This window comes from Pezoporus wallicus, unplaced genomic scaffold (genome assembly GCF_028554395.1).
Source record: "Pezoporus wallicus isolate ANWC-B61680 ecotype Strahan unplaced genomic scaffold, APGP_CSIRO_Pwel_v1 contig_10084, whole genome shotgun sequence".
Lineage (NCBI taxonomy): Eukaryota > Metazoa > Chordata > Aves > Psittaciformes > Psittacidae > Pezoporus > Pezoporus wallicus.
In genome coordinates this window covers 881,829-904,276 of record NW_026642497.1, presented here as the reverse complement: position 1 = coordinate 904,276, position 22,448 = coordinate 881,829, and the positions used below count along the sequence as shown (strand labels likewise).

At 51.8% G+C, this 22,448-nt stretch overlaps 1 protein-coding gene and 1 long non-coding RNA gene across 2 annotated transcripts; one reads left to right on the top strand and one right to left on the bottom strand.

Moving 5' to 3' along the window:
* Positions 1 to 5,931: 5,931 nt before the first annotated feature.
* LOC130610658 (uncharacterized) lies at positions 5,932 to 11,269 on the bottom strand. The gene is made up of 2 exons (XR_008975089.1): positions 11,063 to 11,269; positions 5,932 to 6,463 (listed from the first exon to the last, which is right to left on the bottom strand). It is a non-coding gene; the product is annotated as an uncharacterized LOC130610658 (long non-coding RNA).
* A 2,117-nt stretch (positions 11,270 to 13,386) lies between these two features.
* On the top strand, positions 13,387 to 20,504 carry PDZK1IP1 (PDZK1 interacting protein 1). The gene is made up of 4 exons (XM_057430722.1): positions 13,387 to 13,554; positions 17,240 to 17,348; positions 19,333 to 19,431; positions 19,925 to 20,504. Exons 1-4 carry the CDS (start codon positions 13,488 to 13,490, stop codon positions 19,995 to 19,997), a joined length of 348 nt encoding a protein of 115 aa, XP_057286705.1. The 5' UTR covers positions 13,387 to 13,487; the 3' UTR covers positions 19,998 to 20,504.
* Positions 20,505 to 22,448: the final 1,944 nt, after the last annotated feature.

The following is a 22,448-nucleotide window of genomic DNA, read 5'->3' as shown; positions in this document are numbered from 1 at the left end:
AAGCAGATGAACAGGAATGGTACCACAAGTTATTTTCCTGTCTTTAATTTCTATGAGTTTCAGAGTCATTACTTACTTAAAACAAGGTCTTTTAGAGCATCCCTTGCTCTTTCAAAGCATCCCCCCAAAAGCTTAGCTGCTAAACTCTCCTCACACCCAGCAGCCCATCAGCCAATTCTTGCTTTTAAAGAGTCTGGGTGACATTTCCCCACGGGTGAAAGCAGGGGTCCCTTCTCAGGCTCCAACCTGGGGTATGCAGGGAGCCCTGTTCAAGCACAGCCCTAAGCTAGGGACACAGGAGGCCCCCACAGCCTGACCAAGCAAAGCCCCTGCAGTTGGGGCTAGGCTGGTTTCAACCTCAGGCACCGGGACAAGGTGTTGGGCGGGCGTGGGGCAGTGTGGGGCTGTTGGATGTTTATCTGGGGCTGGGTGATCACAGCTATGCAGCTGGTTTAACCCTTGTACACCATCCTGCTGATAGCACACCTACCGTTTATCTCTGCTCTCCACCACCCAGCACTCTCCCTCCTTACATTGCCAGGACACCTCCCCCTTCTGCTTTTTTCCTTTATTCAATTAAAAGGTCCCTCATTACCATGTTTTCTTTGCCATCAGCAAAGGGAAGGACATCCTCGAGGTGAAGGTTTCAAAACACTCCCTGCAGATATACATTTAATATAGAGCTCTAATATTTAATATATAGCTCTATAGACAATAGTAAGTTCTGGGAGGATGCTGATGCCACCCGCACCTCGATGGGATGGTCAACATACATCATTCCTTATGTATGCCAGTGGTGGGGAGACCCTGGGAGCTGCCATGCTGGGAAAGGCTCCAGGGATGTGTCCCCATCTGAGTGGCTGCTGGCCCTATGTTGGCTGTGCTGGAAGGAGCATCCTCCTTCCAGCACCTTCCTCTCCAGAGCATCTGGACCTCCCTGCTGCTCAGCCACCAAGGTGCAAATGTCACAGAAGGTAGCAGACATCATCTGCCTTTCTTTTTCTTCTTCTAAAGTAGTTTTTGAAAGCCCTTCTCACTCTTGTCTTCTGGTGGAATCTCTCATTCATTTCCCATCAAATGATATTACTATTTTACAGCTGTGTTGTATTGCGAGGTGGTGAGCAGTGCTCTGTGGATTCAAATATACAGGGAAAAAATAACAGCCCAGCCTGGATTTTATGTTGTTTATGCAAAACAGAGAAGAAAGTTGGTAAAAGCACTTTAGGTCCTAGTATCCACTAAAGAAGGGCAATAGCCTGGGTGTCGTAGTTGGCATTGCTGTAGGCTGGGACAGGGCTGGGGTTCATTTCTCACTGGTGGCACCACAAGCCTTCTGCAGCAATTTGTCTGGTAAACAGCAATTGAAGCAGGTGCCCTTAAGGATATGTTGTTCATCCACACTTCTAATGTGTCCCAAGAAACTGGTGACATTCAGGCTCCCAGTGGCAGAAAATTCCCCTGACAGTTGCATGGATATCACTGGGGAGTGAGAACAGAGGGGAAGTGGCATTGAGATAAAATTGATTAAAATAAAAATGAACTAGAGAAGGTGGGAGGGACACAAATGTATGAGACAATGAAATGAGAAACACAAAAACCCCAAAGCACCCCAAATTTGGACAGCTTTTATTTTCAAGCCTCATTATCTGGGTTTAATTACAACCTTTCTGGCAAAGCCATGCTGAGGGCAGCCTGCACTGGCACCCCTGCCTGGGAACACCGCTGAAGCCAAGAGCAAGGACCTGCATCATTAAGGGCATTCCCACATAACTGAATTAAATACGCTCACAGAAATGACAGGACCCAAACATTCCCACCCTTCAGGCAATGAGAAAGCTTTGCCTCTTCGCTATTACAGGCCGATGACAACAGGAGGGAGTAATTTACGGCTCTCTGGGACTGCTCGATATGCTCCTCATCCCCAGGCTCATCCCTCACATTCCCACCACCGCACAAAGGCTGCAGCCAGGCAGCGGTGCCCAGGGGACACTGCGCTGTCACACACAGTCAGGAGATGAGCAGCGAGCAGGATCCCTTTCTCCTCCCAGCCCTTTTCTTCCTCTCTGGTCCTCCTGCCTCTCCTTTTGCCTTATTTCTTCCTCCCTGTTCTTTTATTTCAGTATCCATCCAAAAATTGGTGCTGGGGGAGCTGGGGCTACTCAGTGGGGCTGGACGGCACAAGATAAGGATGCTCCAAGACCTTGGGGTCCAAGGAGTGGGGACCTGCACCACTGATGGGGATGCAGGAAACCTCCCGTGGGGGGTCCAGCAGGCACTTTCAAACTCATCCCCCCGGTAGACGTTCCTTTTCCCCTGCTCTCGGAGCTATTTTCGGCCGCCCCGGTGACCTTTCCGGGGAACAATTTACTATTGTGTTTTGGTGAAGCCCAGCCTCTATTTTTACACTCTGTTTTGCTGATGCGGGCACAGGGAGCGAGACGGGAATCCAGCAGGAAATGGGAGGGAGCGTCTGGATCACGGCTAAACCACTTTGATGTGCAGGGGCTGAGCCCGGTCAGCAGCACGTGGTGGGGCCAAGGGCTTCGCTCCTTGCCCATCCCTCCAGTAAATCCTGCATGGCACCAGCTTAACCCTGCTGTGCCAAAGTGGGGATGGGTCCTGCAGCAAAGGGCTGTTGGCAGAGGCCAGCAAAGCCACAGTGGTACCGTGTTCCTCGGTGTGCGCACCCTGCGAAGTGAAAGGCAGGCTGCTGCTGGCATTGTGTTGCTAAAGGGTTGCTGGAAACAAGGGGAGGAGGTGACTTGCTGACTGAGCTGGGAGAGGTTTGGGGACTTGCCCAGGGGCGTCCGGGAAAGCCCTGGCAAAGCATCCTGGGTTGCATCAGGTGAAGGGAGCAGATTGACAGCAGGAGGTGGCAGGTCTTTGTGTGAGGTGCTGTAAGTGGTTCTTCCTCATGTGGGACCCTGAGCTGGGCTTAAGGGGCCAAAACAGTGCCAAGCATCACAGCCTAGAGTGGCTGTGCACATGCCCTGTGCACGCTGTGTCTGTGGCAGGGAACACCAGCCCCTTTGACTGCAGAGGTATTGCTGGCCATGCCTCAGTGAAGGGACTAGTATTGCTTCCATCACCATCACTGTCCTCGGGGCAAGAATAGCATCCTACCTCCCCAAGGCTTGCCCACAGGCACCAAATCCAGAGGCAAGGTCCTCCTGCATGTCTTAAGGGTCTCAACCACTGCCCAAGCAATGCTGCCTGGGAGGGCATGCAAGCAAGGAGCTGCTTTACAGCAGCTGTCCCATCTCCAAAGCACTTCACTTGCACTCCAGCAGTGACACGTCCCTTCACAGGCTGCTGGAGCTGAAATAAAACACATCAACACCCGTCCAGTCGTGTTTCTTGCAACCATCCAGCAATGCAGCATCACTTCTCTGAGCACCCGGCCTACTCCATGCCTGGGAATGGTGTTGAAATGGGAGCTGGGGGTAGCCTGAGGGTGGCTGGAGCCACTTAGCAACATGTCACTGCGGGTGTTGGGACCGGGAAGCATGTGTGCACAAGGAGTCGCAGACATTCTCCCACCCCACAAATACCTGTCCATGCCCATGACAGTCAAATGTGCACACTGGCTTGCTCACAAATGCATGGTCCATGCGTTCTCACATGTGGGATGCTGCATGAACACGTTCACAACTCATTTTTGTACATCTCAGATCTGTGGGCACATCTATGGATGTGCCGCTGAGGACATAGTCCTAAACACACATATCTGGATGGAAGTGAGCACACAGTCCTGCGTGTGTCTTCAAGCCACCCAAGCCCATGATGTGCTCACACATACGTGTCCCCAGCACCTTGCATGCTGCCTGCAGGTGGTCCTCATCGTAGAAAACACCAGGGCGGTTTTGCTTTTGGTTGCATCAGCAGGAATCACTCCCCAGCTGCTCCCTGCCTTATCCTAGCAAACTCTTGAGCTGCCTTTTCCCTTCTTCTATGTCAGAGAACACCAGCCCACCCCGGATGCTTTTCCTAGGGTGCTTTCTAAGGTGACAGAAGCTTGCCCAGCGTGCCAGAGGCGACAGCCGTTGCTCCTATCTCGGCAGGCATCGGGCGGGAGGGCTGCCTGTCCTGTTCCATGGGGCCACCCTCCAGCTGCCCCGCTCTATCTGCCTGGATGCAGGTGCTGGGGATAAGCTCCCACAACCACCCCCAGCAGCAGCCCTGGGGCAGGGCTGGCAGAAGGGTGCTGTGAGCAGAAGCAAGTGTTGTCCCCTCCAAAGGTGACGCTGCCCCAACATCAACACTGCCTTGCCGCTTGGGTCTGCCTCCCGCAGGACCCCACAACCGATGCGTTCACAGTGCCGCTGCCCAACGGGGCCCCCGGCGGGACGGTCCCACACGCGGCGGCCTCCCCACCCCGAGCCCCACCACTGGCCCCAGCGGCCGCGGGCACTCCCGAAGCAGCCGCCTCCGGGCCAGCGCCTGCTTTGAGCGGGTCTGGGGGAGCCCCTTGTCGCCGATAAGCGACAGATCAAAGCCGACCGCAGCACCAGCGCTTCCTGCCGGCGCGGAGCAGGCGGAGCCGGAGCCGGCGGGGCCCGATCCCCGCCCGCTGCCCCCCCCTCGGCCACAGTACCCCCCGAGGCCGCCAGAGGGCGCACCGCGGCCCCCACGAGTGCGGCCCCGAGGTGGGGTGAGGAAATGGGATTTGGTAAGAGGGTTCAGTGTGTTCTTGGGGCTTCACAAATGATGTATGTTAAAGGCTGGCCTTTCCCCCCTTCTTTTCTCTTTTCCCTTTTTTGTTTTTCCTCTTCCCTCTTCCCTTTTCCCTTCCCTTCCTCATATCCATACCCTTTCTCCCTTTCTCCCACTCCATTCCCACTCTTCCCCCTACACTGATCAGCCCTCCAGGTCTTCATGGAGTTACCATAGACCTAATCATTATGTTAACATCTCTCTGTTTGAACACCACAGCTATTTTCCTGCAGAGTTTGGTACTTGTGGGTGGGAAGGCACAGAGAATGCTCAGGACAGCTGGTGCTCCCCCAGCTCAGTCAGGCCCTGGACATCTCAGTGCTGCCCCATATATCCCTGTTCCCCAGTGCATGGAGGCAATGGGCTCTGTGCCTGTGGTCACTGGCTCCCTGTTTGCTCTGCCAGGGGAGCACAGGCTGCTGAATCCCCCAGGACCTCGGCAGGGGTGAGGTGACTCTGTGAAGTCTCACTCTTCCTGGTGGGAATGCTGGTGGCTGTGCCGATGCACTGCTATTTACTGAGTTTTGATTAATAGCCACTCCTGGAAACAGCCTCTTCTCCCCAGTCCCAGGCAAATGCATCTCTCAGGGGTCTTCACCTTTTGTCCTCAAAACCTATTCAGGGCTGGATTTGAGGGCAGCCTGATCTCAGCTGCTGTGGCACAATGGCACAGCTCAATGTTGCTCAGCCCTTTCCTATCCATGTCATCCCTCCCACAGGAGCCCTGGCTCCCTCACCTCATCTCACAGCACTTGCTTGGCTGCTGCAGCATCCTGCTAGGGCCAGCAGCCTCCAAGGCTTCAGGAATGGGTTAAAGCTCCTAAAAAGCTTCCCCAACTCCAATGTGCCCCGAGAAATGCCTCTTTCACCCTTTGGACTCGCATGAAATCCCTCTGGCCTTTCACGTCCCTCCCACCCCCTTCCCAAACAACAGAATCCACTGCTCAGAGCAGAAGATGACGTGATTTTCCCCATCTCCTCTATTACCTGCATCTGTTTGCTTGGGTGGCAGCCAGAAAAGTGACTTCATACATTGAATTTCCCTCCCCCTTCCCCCTTTATTTTTCATTTCATTTTAAATCCAGCCCAATGCTCTCGCATGTTGCAGAATTGAGGGTGAAGCATCCAGGCCAGATCCTGCCCCTGTGTTATGGTAATCGCGGCTGCCACCCAGCAGATGCAGCTCACTGAAATAATAAGGCTGTTTAACAAGGCACAGAGGAGGAGAGGGGAGCTTTTGTTTGGCACTTGCTGGGGTTGGAGTACACTTGTAAAGCAACAACTGGAGCTCGTTGAAAAGAAGTGGAGGTTATGAGATGCGTTTTGCTCACTGCTGATGGCCCCGTTATTCTTTTCCCTTTGGATGCCAGGCAAAAGCTTTGGTGCTGAGAAGGAAGAGAGATGCCATCTGAAAATGCGCTGCTTTTGCTGATGAGCATGGAAATAAATAGGGTTGGTGCCCACTGGCATGATTCTGGTAGGTTGAACCCCACAGTGCGAGGATGCTCAGGCTGATCTCCTATATTGTGAGTGCTCCTTGCTCTGCCCAGGGCCCTTCCTTTAACCCAGTAAGGCTGTGGGGGCTGGAGGAAGGAAAACACCTTCTTCAGATGATGCTGAGCAGGTGGTTCCTACTGCAGTCAGGCTCTTCTCTACCCACTGGGGACCCAGAGGGTCATGCAGTGGTGTCCTTCTCATGGGGCATGGCCTTCTCTGATGCTTTTCTGCTCTCCAGGAGGCTGAGTCCTGCCTGTTGCAAGACACAAGGGCAAGCAGGACTCTAGGGAGCACTTAATCGTGCTTGGAGCTGTTGAAACACAGGGCTCACCTCCAGCAAAGGCGGTCCAGAATTTGTCAGGACTTGGAGGGCAATGGGATGCTGATGGGGATGAAAGAAATTCAAGTGACTGCAGGAGCTGGGGTGACATACACCCTCATCTTTGGGGGTTACAATCCCATTTTGAAATGCTGCAGTTTTGCACGGAGAATGACAGAAGGGAGGTCTGGGTGCCATGGGGTTTTTGTCTTCCCACAAGCAAGCAGGGACAAGAAACTTATTAGATAGGCTGGGAGTCTGTCCATCCATTCATCCCCTCTACTTAACTACCTACCCCTCTGTCTCAATGCATTTCTCTCCAGCCCTATCTTTGCTCTGACCCCACCCCCCCATCCTCCCAGCTATCCCCTTCAGAAGACAGGAATAGAATCAATATCTTCCCTCTCCAATTTAGGTAGCTCCCCATAAATCTTCCCAGCTTCAGTCTGGTCTCCTAGGACTCCCCGATCAGTTGGGAACCTATTTAATCAGCAGAGATGATCAGCGCTGTTTGCTGCCGAAAGGCCCTTTGAACTCTTTGTCTCTTCGTTGAATGATGCTCGTGTCCCCTGAGGATTTAGCCAGGCTGGCCCATTCCGTGTGACAAGTCTCAGGTTAATAACTCTGGGCCCTGGCAGCACCCACCAAAGCCCGGCTGCAAGCCCACGGTGCTGGGAACAGTCTCAGCCCCTCTGCCAAGCCCTTATCACTGCATCTTCCCGCGGCCCCTCTCTTGGCTCGCTGCAAAGCTCTGTAAAACCACACTGAATTGTAAGCCCAGCATGAAGAGCATGCAGCCTGGTGCCAGGGGAAGAGAATTATAGCTCCTTTTGAGGAGGCTCGGTAAGGGTTGGAGATGGGGTGTGAAATCCCAGCTCCCCGTCCTGGTGGTTCAGGCTTAGGTTTTAGTATGCTTTAGTGCATTTTAGGTTTTAGCTGGATGGGAATCAGCCTCACGCTTGTACCTTTGCTCAAGGATGGTGGCTTCTGGAAGAGGTTTCCCTTGCCTGTCCAGCCCTTGGGAACAGAGTACTCAGCATTGCTCCAGGAAACAAATCTGGAGCTGCCTCAAATCATCAGGACTCCTTCCATTGGCTTGGACCAGTTTTCAGTCAGGGAAACACCTTCAATTTCCAGGTTTCTCCTCTAGGCTGTGTGGAAGTTATGCTGGAGGTGGCCTCTTCTTGCCTCCCCAACAGCCTCTGAGCAACCCAACCCAGTAAGAAACAGCCAAATCCTCACCCTGTCTTCATCCACCTCTGGCCCAAGGGGTAGGTGTTTCTCTTTCCATTGGCTTTTGCTCTCCATAAACCACAATTTAACATAGACCACAAGCAGAGCAAAGTAATCTAGGAGCACATTAGAGTGTTGGAAAACAATAATCCGAGAAGGAAACACATTATCTGGCCTTGTTACTTTACAAAGTAATTTAAATTAATTTTTCCCTAGAGTGGTTAGGGAGCACTGCAACTTGCCCTTGTCTATTCTCTCTGGCTAATGAAGCTTTACCAGCGACTGCTCGTGAATTCCTATTAAGACCTCATCTTAGAGGTTACAGGGCAAAGCAATTTCTGCTCCTGGGAAAGATGCCTATGAATTTGTAATTGTAAGTCCGTGTTTGATAGGGATTAGCATCTGAAAGGGGTAGAGTGGTGGGTAGCAGAGAAAACACTATTTCAATTAGCAGAAGAAAAGCAACTTAACATCTGATTATAGTTTACACTTTCAATTTTCTTCTATTCTGGCATCTGGGATAATTATTTCCTGAAACTGTCCACTCCCAACAAGCCAGCTAACTCTTTCCTGCTTCTTCTCTTGGCTGTCCTGTTTGAGATTCACATGGATATGGTTGAAGAGTTGGGTTTTTAGCTTTCCCTTCTCCTCCCAGGCAATAGGCAGACTTGCTGAATTCGAGCCTGAAGGGGAGGATGCTGTACCAAGCCAGACTGGAGTGAAACATGATGTTTCTCTTCACACCAAGGAGGTGTAGGATGAGGATGATGGGGCTTGTCTCATAGCCAAGCTCCTGGTCAGGCTTGTGGCAGGCAGCTTAACCTGGCACTGGTGCCTGACTCTGAGGCAAAGCCCCAGTGCCTAAATCTTGTCTCCGTGTTCAGAAATCATTTCCAATCCTCCCTCTTTTCCTCCCACCCCGTAAAGGTAAGTACCATTTGCCCTTCAAAACCTTGGCCCTTGCACTAACCTGTGCTCCAGCTACTTTAGTCTGGCTTCTTGGACTCCTATTTCCTAACGACAATGCAGTCGTTTCTTGGGTGGGAGATTCCTCGTGAGAAGGCTTGTTGTTATTTAAGGAAATCCATCCTTAATGAAGGGACAGGAGAAAACCCCTCCACTAAGTTACACTGAAGCCTGAGATTATCATTTTTATGGGCTTCCAATCTTTCCTGCCTCATGTCTTATCAGCAAATGCAGCTGGAGGCTTCAAAAACCCTCCCAGCTTGCTGCTGATTTTATGGGATGAAGATTAGAGATGATCGGATAGTAAATTATTCATTCCATTCGATAGCACCAGGCAGGAGGGAATATCCACAGCGAAGTCAGCTCCTTTCTCCCTTTCTGAGCATCACGTACTGGGATCCTGGTTATCTGCCACTCCAGCAATGCAGCAGCACTTTCCCCTGTGCTCAGAGATGATTAGGGGTGCAATACGCCTTCTGAACAGATGGGAAAGCCAAGGGGGAATCACGGATGCAGGCTTATTCCCCAGCAATAAGTCAGACCAGAGGCAGGTGGATTTTCTTCCTGTTCCAGGAATTTTTGGTTTGATTATGTTAAGGTCCTTTCCAACCCTACCTATTCTATGATTCTATGATTATTCCCAGCCCAGAACAAGGTGTGACAGATCAGGTAGGTCTTTTCTTAGCCTAATTTTCCAAGTTGCAGGGCCTGAGGCTAATGTGAACATGCTGTCAGCTCCATGGCAGCTATTGAAGCCAGGAGCAGAGGTGCTCAGAGGGGACAACTCCTAGCAGCTCTGTGCAAATGGGCAACTGGATAGAGGAGACAGCCCATTGCTGCCCTTAGATGTACAGAGTGGTAGCATCAGGTTCCAGCACAGACAGTGTCCGGTGTGAATGCTGCCCAGAGATCCATGCCAAAAACCAGCTGGTGTGAAAAGCATCATCCAGAGGGTCCCATGAAATACATACGGGCCACAGTGATGCTATTGAGCAGATCTTGAGGGACAATGAAGGGCATGCCTAGTGCCTGATGCTGATGCTCCATCTCAGATAGCTGCCGGGTACCAGCTCCCAGCAAGTGTCCTGCCAGGAGTGACCTTGGCTGACCCATCCAGGCTGCCTGGGAGGAGAAGGAGGTAATCCACATCCTCTCCTGATGAAGGTCCAGGAGGGATCATGGCAATCACCATGTCACCCTCTTTTCCCTGCTGCTTATTCAGGGCTTGCAATTAGCATCATTGCTGGGGGACTCATGTATGGTCTAATAAAATGTCCAATTAGAATGCCAAGAGATGTCTTTTTCTTGTCCCTGTGTGTGTGCAGGAGGGGAACAAATGGCTCAGTTGAACCCTGTGCTGACAGAGGGAGGATGGGGCTGGTGTGGGGTGATGCCCTAATGCCACACCATTGCAACCAGGGTTTTCATCAGCATGTAAATAACAAAATACATTGCTTTAAAAGCCTTTTTAAAGAAGGGAAGCAGGGCACAGAGCTGTGAAGGATGAAAAGCCTGAGCAGGGGCTGCCTTTTTCTGGTGCTGTTTATCCACATCTTGGCACACCAGGCCAAGAAAATGCCCTTTTCACAGCGGCTATAGCTCCTGGCTCTCCATCCCAGGCAGAATTTGAAAGCCAGTGTCAATACGAAATGAGGGAATTCTGGGCATGCAAAGAATATTTGGTTTTGATGGCAAATGTCAAACGAAACAAGCAATTAAAAATTGTGTTTGTGGTTGGGCTTGGTTTTTTGTTGTTTTCCCTTTTCTTTTGGGAGCAGCTATTGAAATGCAACAAATTCACCACTCTTTTTCCTTAGGAAAAATACAAAAGGGAATGTTCAGTCTTGCTCTCATATATATGCTTCATTTTTATGGCTCTTTCTGAGAGAGGGGGAGGAGATGGAGTGAAGGAAGGAGGGAAGGAAGGAGGAAGGAAGGAAGGAAGTGAAGGAGAAAGAAGAATAACCTCCATTAAAACACAGAGCCCTGCAATGTTTTTCGAAGAGGAACTGGCATCTCTACTGTGAGCTGTATCACCCAGGAACACATTTTAGGCTCAGGAATGTTGCTTTGAGCCAATGTTAATTTTGGCTAAAAATGACACATTTCTTGGGGGAAAAAAAATGCCAATTTTTGGAGGATATCAGTGTAAATCCTGAAATTGCAAGATCTGCTTTGTGCAAGACTTGTGGAGGCAACTGGTCGTGGGTCCCTGGGAGAGAACTGAGCTGCCTGTGGCTCCACTTGGGTTTGACTAAATGCTGCCAAGGAGATTTGCCCTCTGTGCCTCAGTTTCCTCCACCTCTAAAATGGACCTGTACGGCTTTGACTCACCACATCTGGGTGATTCTGAAGGCTTAGATGAGAGACATGGCAAGATTGCCAGCACGCTGCAGCAGAAACACAAAGCTTCTTATCCCCGCGGGTCCCAAACTGCAGCCAGAATGGCAAAAGCAGAAGGTGGATGGCAAATTATTTGCCAAAATTTCAGACTTTGCCCCTGAAACAAGGCTGCTGCCATTGCAGTGACTTGCTATTTCTCATCCCCCTCCTAGGCCAGACCCAGGGTATGCAAGCAGGCAAATGCCATGGTCACAAGAGCACATGCCTTCCTAATAGCTGCCGGGGGGCTAAAGAAGGTGCATTGAAGCACAGGGGAGCTTTGAGATAAGCAAAGGAGAAATTCTCTGTCTTCATCAGCAAGCCCAGACAATTAAATAATTACATTCCCATACATTTGGGGTAAAGGTGGGAATGTGCAACGGTAAAGAGATATTTGCTCCTCAGGAAGGAGCTCACAGCAAGACCCCTCTCTGGAAGGCACAGCATCCCTGACTCCATCTCAGGGTCTGGTCTGTCATGTCCTGTTCCCCCAGCACATGATAGGATACAAGTGGATCCTTAAGACATCCCTATCCTTGGAAAAATCAACCCAGGGTCCCTGGAGCAGGGCTGAGCAGAGCCCTGAGGTGAAAAGACAACCTGGGGTACGTGCAGAGGAGGACCAAAAGGGACCCTGTGAGCAACTTGCTGCAGCCCCAGGCATGACTGGGGTGTAGATAGCAATGGCAGAGAGATGCCTCAGACCTTGAATTTCCCAAGGGCAGCAGCAGGACTGCTCTAGGGCTTCTGATCTGCTGATAAAGCCTTCTGCTCCAAAAAGCTAGGTTTTTTGATGGCCTTTTGCTAAGAGACAAGCAACAAGCAGGCAGCAAAGAGTGCAAGCTCTGTGTGCTTTCCCATAGAGATTATGTGGAAGCAAGTCAAAGGAACCCAAAGTTCACTCTTATTTTTATTTCTTTGCAAGCCATTCCTGTTTCTCTTTAACAAAATCACATTGCTTTTACAGGGCCTTATTATGGGCAGGTCCCTGTCATGCCACTTCCTTGAGGGGTGCAGTGAGAGAGTCTCTGTCTCAGGGAGTTCAGAAACAAAACCTAGCAGTGTTGGGAATGGGATTATCCCATGTTGCAGGTGGGGATTTGGCCATGGAAAGGGATTTGGGAGAGAGCTGGGAACTGGCCTTCAGTGCATTTCGAACCAGCTCTGGCTTGTTTTTTAGGACAAATTACATTATTGTAGATCCAGGGGAAAGAGGAGGGATAAAGGAGGGCAATCCTGCACCCGTGGGTATGTATTCCTGAGGGTGCTGCATGTTCCTGACCATGGGTGTGTTCCAGGTGCCCATAGGGGAATACAAACACTCAGATGGGGTCTGAGGACAGGACCACCAGACCCAAAGCCTGGGAGCTCAGATGCTGCTGACAGGGATGCTCTGTGATGGCTTACAGAGATGCTACAACACAGCAAGAGAAGAGCGACCACTGGTTCACAGGTTTAACATTTCCTTCAGAAGTAAGTGAAGCTGTGTAGCTGTGAAGCCAATAGCTTGTATTCTTCCTGCAGGGTGGGTTTGTCAGCCATCCAAACCTGGCACAGGCTGGAAAGCTGCTTAACTCGGGACGTGCAACGTTCCCCATCCCACAGAATCAGTGCTGCTGATGTGAAGGGTCAGCTTTGCCATCTGCTGCAGGTCTTTTGGTGTTTCTGCCTCTTTTGATGTGAAAGAAATTTTGGGAACAGCCCTGAAGGCTCAATGAAATGAATGCTATGTTTAATCTGTTTAACAGTCTCTCCATTCAACAAGGCATGGGAGGCAACACTTGGCATCAAGTCTGGTTTATTAAATGGATGTTTTAAAGCTACAAATGTGTTTTGTTTGGTTATTAATGACACTTACTGAACAGGAAACAGCAAGGAAGAGAGTGGGAACTGTGCCGGGCAGCTCCCTGTACCCTCAGGACATGGGGTCCTGTGGGATGGGGAGGGATGTCAGAGCTGGGGCATTGCTGGACCCCTCTTCTGCTGCGGGGATGGAGGGCTTGGGGGACACCCAGGTCCTGTCCAGCCACATTCCCCAAGCGCTGGGGGAGAGATTTATCCATCTGGGCGTCACTTCTTCCTCCTGGGTGGATGCAAATATCTTGCACCTGAGTCCCCTTCCACGCCCTAAGGGGACTGTCACGTTCAAGTCACCGTGCCCCAGATTCCCCTTCTACGGGAGCCAGACAGAGGCACCTCCTTCCACCCCTTTTCCCCGCAGTGGGATTTGAATACCCAGGTGTGAGCATCGGCCTCCCTCGTTAATGCGTTTGATAATTGACCAAGCGCTCATCGCAGTGGGAGGGCGGCGTGCCCAAACGCAGGAGCGGCCGCGTTCCGCTGCTCCCTCCGAGAGCTCGAGGCCCTGCCTGCCGCCATGCCTGCCCGCTGCCTGCTCCTCATCCTCCTGGGGCTGCTCCCGGAGCCTGCCTGCTGCCAGCAAGGTGAGTGCAGGGGAACGGACCTCATGGGGAAACTGAGGCAGGAAGGTGTGCGGAGTCCCGGGAGGCGGGATGGCTCTGGGGACAAGGGACAACTGAGAAGGAGCCTCTTGGGAAGAGGAGAAACATCCCAGCTTTAGCTCTGGCTTCACATCAGCGGGAAATGGGGATGGGAGGGTGTTTGGTGGGTTAGGAGGTGCTGCCGGAGCTGGGGCAATGGAGACTTTCTACCTGTTTTGCCAAAGGCTGAAGCCGCTGTCTGAGGTTTATCTCACATGATTACGTGGAGACAAAGCAGCTTTGATTTACGGTGCACCAGGATGAGTAATCCGTTTTCTTCAGGCTCTTTTTGTCTCCTTTCTTACTTGTCCCCTTGTCCCTGGGTCGCTCCCTGAGCTCTCAGGTTTTCCTGTTAATCTGTAATTCTGATCATTGCCGAGGTGAGGGGGCAAATATTTTCCTTTGCAAACTGCCCTCCCGTTCCCTTCCTAAAGACTTAGAGAAACTTCCTATGGCCAGGGCATTACTTTTACAAAATCCATGGAAGGATTTGTCTAACGCCAGAAATAATGAGCTGTAATTAAAACTCATCCCGTGCTGCCAAAGTCCTGGAAAATTCCCTCCCCCTTTCTCCTCCTGATGTTCCAGCCCTGACCGCTCTTCCTGTGTTTGTTTACCGACTTGCTGAGGATTTAACAGTCTGGGGTCTCCGCTGTCAGCAGGATTGAACGTTTTGCTGTTGCCTCGAAAGAGGTGGGGGGGAAAAGCCTTTAATGAGGCTGCAGAGCCTGACACAGCTTCCTCAAGTGGATAACATGGGCTAGCAGATGCTTTCCAAGCACTCAGTATCAAAAAGCAGATCTATGTCTTCAAGCCAGCTGCTGAGGACAGAAATGGACTTGCAACACGGGCAAGGGCTTATACTGTCATCGGCACTTCCCTCGGTCTCATTTGTAGCTGCAGATGCGTGCACACACATCTGCCGGGGTTGCAGATCCCACGTTGCTTAATCTGGTTTAGGAGATCTTGTTTGGGCAGGAAAACCCTGTCATTACCATGGGGCAAAACAGAGAGGAGGTGGCAGAGCCCAAGGGACAGGCTGCACCAGGAGGAACATCTCTGGTAAAGCACTTTTCCAGGAGCACAGTCCCATTTCCACAGGTAAGACTCATCCTTTTGGCCATTCCTCCTGGCAGGGCAGCAAGGCATGCTCTGGTGGGGCTCCAGCCAGGCAGTGTCCCCCAGGGCTGTGATCCATATATTCACTCCCTGGATAGAAGATGCTATCAAGTTCTTGCCTCCTCCTCTGTTATGCCCATGGAAGTTCTCCATGTCCATGGGCAGAGACGTTTACTGTTTCCCCTGCTATCCTCATCTTCATTATCCATCATCTCCCCTTGCAACTGGTCTCTACAGGGTCTCTTAAAGCCAGAACCACTTGATTTTGGTTCGGTAATTCACCTTTTGGCTTTGGATGCTTGGAAATATGGCTGGAAACAGCTCCTGAGTGGGGTTTTGCTTGCACAAACATAGAGTACCTCCTGAGCCTGGCTGCCAGGAGGATGCTTCCTACCACTGATCTTCTCGCCTCCTTTGTTCAAAGATCATGAGATGCAAATTTGGCAATTTCAGTCATCGCTGACTTCATTCCCCGGTTGACCTTGAACTCCCTTAACCCAAGCAGAAACCTCACTGAATGCTGGACCTAGCCATCCCCTCCTAGGCTTAGGCTGGAAACTCTGGCTCCGGCAGGAAAAATTAACTGCAACTAACAAATAAATGTGGCTGAGATAACAGCCAAGGGCAGAGCGAGGGAGGAAGCAAAACAGGCCAAAGCTCAGCCTGGAGGCAATAGGTGTGTTGGGGCTGCACCCAGCCGATGGTGGGCAGCAGGGGCACAAGCATCCCTGCTTACGATGTATGGCAGGATGGGACCAAACCCTGCTCTTCATCACTGCCACCACCCCTTGTATGGCCACCAGCAGCCTGCTGGTATAATGGGATTTCATCCAAAACGCACTGATACAAGTGGGAATTTCCACCTGAGTTCCTCCTGCTGAGTTTTGGCCCCGGGACCTTGCAGTAAACATGGCAAGTGTCCCTGTGGGGAAGTGTTGGGGCTGAAGGATGCTGTTTGGTGCTACTCTTACAACCGCTTACCAGGGGTGCCACCACTTTCCGGACTGGCACAGGAGGTGAGTCAGCCTCAAGCTGATTGCATTTCCAAGAGGAGGAAGGAGCTTTTCTTTGTGGTGTTTTGGTTTGTTTTTATAAATGAAAGGCATTTGCAGTAAATGTTCCCCCCTCCCCAAAAGCAGAGGAAGATGAGGGCTGTCAGCAGTGGAGCTGGCTGCCTACAGGGACTTTTCACGTGCAGAGCACACAGCCCACCTTTATTGCTGCTAGTAAAGTTTATTAACTGTTTACAGCAGAGGTTTGTTTCATTTGTCTCCCATGAGACAGATGAAGTGTTCAGGTAGCGTAACGCTCCCATGTCAAGAATGAAGTACCAATGTGCTCAGCCTCATGGGTGCTGGTGTCAGGGTTGGGTCCATATGGTCCGAGGCTGATGCTGAGGCTGGCAGGTAGCATCTTCCACCTGCCTGCACGGAGTGACTTCATTTATGTGCAAGGGCTGGCGTTTCAGTCAGCAGAAAGAGGAAAAGCTGTGCCTGAATATATAGTATTGAAACCCCAAAGGGATGTGTGTGTGTGAACAAAGTCTCCTGATGTAATAGCACTTAGAGATGGGTTTGACTAAGTCTGAGTTCTCTGCTGCCCAAAAGCCAGTGGGAGGCAAGGCACAGTCATCCCAGCAAGGACTGGGACAAGGTTTCATCTTCTCATCCTTCTGTCCCCAAGTTCCTCACGCATCCAGGAATATGTTTTGCACCCTTCCCATCCATGGCTGGATTACTGCTTAGGTCTGGCTACAGAAAGAACCTGCTCTTCCATCCCAACCCAGGGGGGGCCAGGGATGCTGCAGCCAGCTCCTGGCCACCCGCTGCCTCCCCCTGCTGCAGCCTGGCCCCCCGCCAGCCCTGCCTGGCCTTTGCACTTGGAGGCCGTTGCTCTGAATGCTTCAGCCTTCAATTTCCCGTCATAAATCAGTTTGCTGCTCTGGAAACTTGTTGAATGGTGTGTTTTACTGAAATCCATGCTGGCAACCATTTGCTGGGAGAGTTTTGTGTTTTGCACTATCCCTGTCATGAGGTCCTTGTTTTATAGCAGGCAGTATTTGGAAAACAACCTGGGAATGACGTCTGTGGGATCTGGGGATGGAGAATAAAGCTTGCTGAAGTCCGTCTGCCTTCTTTCTCCTGCCACTTCGGGGAAACATCCTCCTTCCCTCCCTCCCTCCCTGTCCCCTAGCCCTTTGCATCCCCCATTGCAGAGTCATCTGCACCCCACTGCATACATATATGTATATATATACAAAGCTTCAAGGCACCATGCTCCACACACAAAGGCCAGCAAAACTGTTGTTTTCTGTTCAAATAACTGTTGTTATTTGTACTTTATTTCATTGCTATCACTCAGGTAAGTCTGCCTGGAGTAACAGCAACATGTTCTGTTCAGCTTTGCAGGACCAAGCTCTTGGCTGCACATTGCTGAAGCTGGGTGGAAGAAGCTTGGCAGATGAAGACTGAGGATGTATTTCTAACACATATTCTCCTTTTCCCTGCAGCACGGGGCAATCTCCAGCCATGGTTGCAGGGTGTCATTGCAGTGGTTGTGTTTCTAGTCCTGGTGGCCATCGCTTTCGTGGTCAATAAGTTCTGGTGTAAGGAGAAAGTGTAAGTGTGGGAGCCCTTTGGTTGGGTGTAGTTGCCTCTGCACAGGTCACTTCTATCTGCCTCCGTCCTCATGCCAGGGGTGGGAACACCGTGATCACTGCCCTGGGAGCTGGGTGGGGAGGGCAACGACTCCCTGTCCTGCTCTCTCTGTCCTTTTCTCCCTGTCCTGGCCTATGCTCCCTGTTACTCATTGCCAGGAGCAAGCTGTATGAGAAAGATGCATGTTTTACATGGGCATGTGTGTCCTGGGGCAGGCCTGAGCCTGGTTTCCTATGGATCTGGGGGGGCAGTTCACAGCTGCCTTATATCCACAGGAAAACAAGCCCCCAGAAGCTTCATTTGCAAAGCAAACTGAGCCAAGTTTTTAGAAGGCACTCAGAGAAGCTGGGACAAGAGGGAGGTAGTCAAGTTGTGGCAGTGCTCTTCACCCAGAGCCCACAGCACAAATGAGGTGGCCTTGTTCATCAGAAAAAGGCTCTCTGGGACCAACTACCTCTTTCCTGCTGCCAGCCAAGCAAAACCACTGCTTTGCTGCTGTTGCTGCTCTGCTGACCCAGGCTAAGCTGCAGCAACTTGGTCTTGAACCTGAGCCCAAAGTCAACAGGGGGGTGAAGTCCTGACCCCATAGCCAGGTTCCCAGTACCTCTGCCCCAGCACAGGCACTTTGGGCTTTGCAGCCAAAGGTGATGGAGTCTTCTTGTATCTGCACATCTCTGCAGTCTCCCCAGGCCAAGGAGGTGGGGACTTGGGGTGTATCCCAATGCTCAACAGGCTGGCTTCTGTCCCAGATGCATTTAAAGGGAGCCCTTTGAGATGCATTCAGGTCCAATGCAGAATGCAGTGTATGTACACATAAACACACACACTGCATTATGCACTGTATAGGTACAATTATGCATTATATGTACATATTCTACACATACATATATATACAAATTGCATTATATATAAATATACATTGAAAATATATATATATATTTTTTTTTTTTTTCCTATGGTCTGATTTGCAACTGCAGTCTTTTCCAAAGAAGAACTTTTGTCCCCAAAGTGGAGGAGTTCGCAGCCCATGAAGTTGGAGGCAGGGATAGTGGGATAGTGTTTCCTACCTCTGCCTGTGCCCAGCTGCCTCTTCCCAGCCCATAGGCAGAGGATGCTGAGGAGGGCTTGAGGGGGCACAGTGGCTCGTTTTAATTAACCTGGTCTCTTCAGAAGAGCTGACAGTGAGGCTCAGCAGCCTGGAGCACTGCCAGCTCCCTGCTGCCACTGTGACAGTCGCTATCAGCTCAAGGCCCTGCTTGTTTATGCCAGTCTGTTCCTAGGAAAAACCTCTGGAATCACCTTTGGGCAAGGGCTGAGGAGGCAGGGATGTGCACACGGGGTGGACCTGCGCCCACCCTCTGATCAACTGCCCCAGCACCATTTGGCTCGCTCCAGAGGTCAGCTTTTAGGCTCTGGCTGAGGTTAAACACCCAGTCCCTGCCCCGTGATTCCTTCTGTGACGGATCCATAGTTGCATCTGAAAGAAGGCAGCTTGGCTTTGTATGCATGGGCGTGCACGTCCTCCCAGGCTGTGACACTGGCAGAACCTCAGCATTTCCCTCAGCTGGGGCCTGTCTGGGACTATTTTGCAACAGATTACATAGAAGAAGACTGGAAAAACCAGTTAGCGGGACAAAACAATCCTATGTATTGACAAATGAGGTTTGCTGACTGCTGGCCCAATGCTGGGCACCAGCTCCAGAGACAGGGGCTGGCACTCAGCATCCGGAATGGCCCCTGCAAACCTGCCGTGAGGACATCTCTCCTCGCCCATATCCTACTGGGAAAGGGGCTGAGCTGGGTGTTCAAGGCAGGATCAAGCATCCAGGTCCCTTATCCTCCTGTGTTGGAGCAGTCCCTTCCTCTCTTCCATCACCATTGTGAGCTGCTCCTGGGCACAGCCCCTCCATTGCTCTATCTCAGCTGCCCTCTTCTCTCCCTCCAGGGAAAACGTCGAGAGGGTGGTAAGCGTTGAGGACAAGCTGGATCCTGTCATGTCCAATGGCCACGAAGGGAAATACATAAGTGCTGCGGCTGACTTCAGGTGAACTTGCTCAGATGTCCTCCCCATGGCGCTCAGGCTCTGTTCCACCACCCCAGGGACAGCTCAGACGTGCAGAGCTATAGTCTCTCCCACTCAGGGTTTTGCGTGCTCCATTCACTTGACTTGGGGGGCTTTTATCCTCTCTAGGCACCAAGGAGAAGCCAGTGAGGGAGTATCCTCAGTCTCTCCTATTCCTGCAGCTTAGCCCCATGGCCCATCCACCACCATGAAACCTGCTACACTGCATTTTTCTTACCCTACATCATGCTTTTCAAACAGCAGAAACCACCAAAAGTGGCCACAGGTCACGATGCAGATGTTGACTGCCAAAATAGCCCGTACTAGAAATCACAGCAATTCCCACCCTGTGCTTGGCTCCCCTCCTGCCTTCCCACCTTACCCCTGCTCAATGCGTGGTCAGCACCAGCAAGGCTTCAGGGAGGCTGGTCTTGCTCCAGTGAGCTAAGTGCTGTTGCTTCTCCCTCCAACACAGGTCCAAAGAGAGCCAGCATGCCTACGAGAACAACGTGGAGCCTGAGGAGAGGGTGATCACCACTGCTATGTAGCATCTGCCCTGGCTGGCCATGCTCCTTCCTCCCCTCACTTTGCTTCCTGCTGTCGCGATGGGCATTTCGCAGGGACCCTCTGCACTGGCATCCCCCATACGTGTGTGTTGCTCCCAGCCTCTCCACAGCATCATCATCTCTTGATCTTTTCCCTTCCCACGCACAGAATGTGCTCTTCTGCCCTAGGGGCTGGTGTCCACATGGACATTGGTCCCTAGGAGAGGTCTGGGGTGCCACCTCTCCTGCTGGGCAGTCACCACACATGGTTAGTGACGTTGATGTCCCTGGTCCCAAAGGGGTACTGACCTGCTCCAGGCATGGAGAGGTCTTGCTGGGTGCCTGGGACCTCCCAGCTGCCCGCCAGGGAGCTGCTGATGCAAAACCTGCTCTCTTCTTCCCCTTTCACCGTCCTTTTTAGGGCCCTACTCCATGCATTTGAGTGTCAGAGCAAACCTTCTCCCCTGTACATATCTTCCCTGTGAACAATAAAGAGAATTGTTGCCCACAGGACAGCAAAGAGGGTCGTTTTGCTAATCATCCAAAGGACTTTCTGGCATCTCATCCAAAGGCATTCCCAGCCTTCAGGGCAGTTTGGGAAGGTAAGGACACTGGGGAAGGGGGTGTGAGGGAAGGTGGTGTGAGGGAAGGCATTGTTCTGGGGGTTGGAAGGATGCTTAGGGGTCAGCATCCACATCTTTGCCTATGATCCCTCCCGAGTAGGCTCCATCTCTTATTTCCTCACTTGGATGAAGCCAGGAGCAATTCTCTGTGTGTCTGTGCATCAGGAGGGAAGAGAAAAAAGTGGAACATTTTTCTTGCTCAGGATTTAGATCTCCCCAGAGCCACAAAGGGCCATACAGGGGGGGTGAGCATCATCCCCTCCACTTGCCAGGTGGGGAAACTGAGGCATGGCACCAATCCAGCACTTCCCAGTGCTGCTTAGCAGGTGAAAGCCAGTAATCCCTGACTCCCACCAGCCATAGGGCAGAGGCCTGCAGCCATTCCTGGGGAGCATTCCCATAGCTGTGAATGGCAATCACTGCTGTTGCCAGGATGTGCCTGGGGACTGCTCTGGACAGTGCTGGCTCTCCCATGGGCTGCTGGACATGGTGCCACCTGCTCCTCCCAGGCTGTTCATTAACCAGGCTCCATGTTTTGCTGTGTGGGGACAGTGCTGAGGCCACCATGGGAGCAATGAGTGTTCCCATGCCACAATGTTTGCAGGTTGAAATGAAAGACCTTTAATGCCTTGGCCGTCCCTGAGACATCAGTGTGCAGAGTCTTCCCCTTGAACAACAAGGAAAAGGATAAGGAGCTTTGCAGTCAAGGGCAGTGCAGGGACTGCAGGTGGAGCAGGATTGGGATGGATGGGATGGAGGTTTATAAGAGGGGCGTTTTTGGCAGCCTCTGGGTTTGGGGGGGAACTGCGTGGTTTTGGGGCTGTGCAAACACAAAGGAGGAGGAGGTGGTGGCGGGAGCTACCTCTTGCTTTCACTTTCTCTTGAGTATTGAGGCATAGAGAGGTGTTAGACCTGCTCTGAAACAGCGGCTGTGATGGGTTTGGATCTGGGAGGAGCTGTGGCCTCTGTGCAGGGTGTGCTTTGCAGACCCATTTGCAGGCAGCAATGCCAGAAGCAGGCAGGGAGAGTGTTGGGGCTGAAAGTACCTCTTTGCCTCTCACTAGCACAGCTCCTGCTCTGTGGTTTTCCATCCTGAAGGAGCTTTCCTGCTGCAAGGGCTATTCTCTGCATTGCCAGTGACCTTAAAAGCCCAAGGCCGTGCTGAAGAAGGTGCTGCCCAGCATGGTGGAGGGAGCATGCTTCTTCCCTACACTTTCCACATGGTGCAGTAAAACACGCTGTTCAGCTACAGCGCTGAAACCTGATGGGTATTCCCTGAAGCGAAGACGCAGCAGTCCTGGTGGGGAGCTCAGGCCACTTCCCACTGCTGGGATCCCTCTGCGGTGGAACAGGGAGCTGGATCCTGGTGCTACCACTCACCAAGAGGTACTTATCACTTCCCACAGGGAAAGCTGTTGATGTCCCTAGTAGGTGGTGACACAAAAATTCAGGCATGAGGATAATCCAGGAGCCTTCCAGTAACAGACCCACCCTGGAAGGCATCTCCCCAAAGAACCTCATGTAGGCAAGCGTTTCGAAAGCACCCTCAAGCTCAGCATTGAGAAATCACAGCTCCAGTTGAGAAATTGCACGGGGGTAGAAGAAAACAGGCAGAAGGGTTGGAGGGGTCAAGGCACGGTGGCTGCCGTCCCCAGCATCGCATGAGAGCTTCTACCCTTCTACCACCTGCCCCTGGGGAGGCTGAGCCAGCCCCAGGCCGGGTCCTGGACCCCCCCACTTGTGCCCCTGATGGATGCTGCTCCCTGATTTTCCTCTCGCAGATGCCAATATGATGAGGGTTTGGAAAAAAACAAGCTCCTTAGAGTTCAGC

Excerpts from the sequence above, each read along its gene's own strand:
- PDZK1IP1 (XM_057430722.1), top strand. The coding sequence starts at position 13,488 with ATGCCTGCCCGCTGCCTGCTCCTCATCCTCCTGGGGCTGCTCCCGGAG. Across the intron at positions 17,349-19,332 it reads TTCTGGTGTAAGGAGAAAGT|GGAAAACGTCGAGAGGGTGG; the intron begins GTAAGTGTGGGA and ends CTCTCCCTCCAG. Across the intron at positions 19,432-19,924 it reads AGTGCTGCGGCTGACTTCAG|GTCCAAAGAGAGCCAGCATG; the intron begins GTGAACTTGCTC and ends CCTCCAACACAG.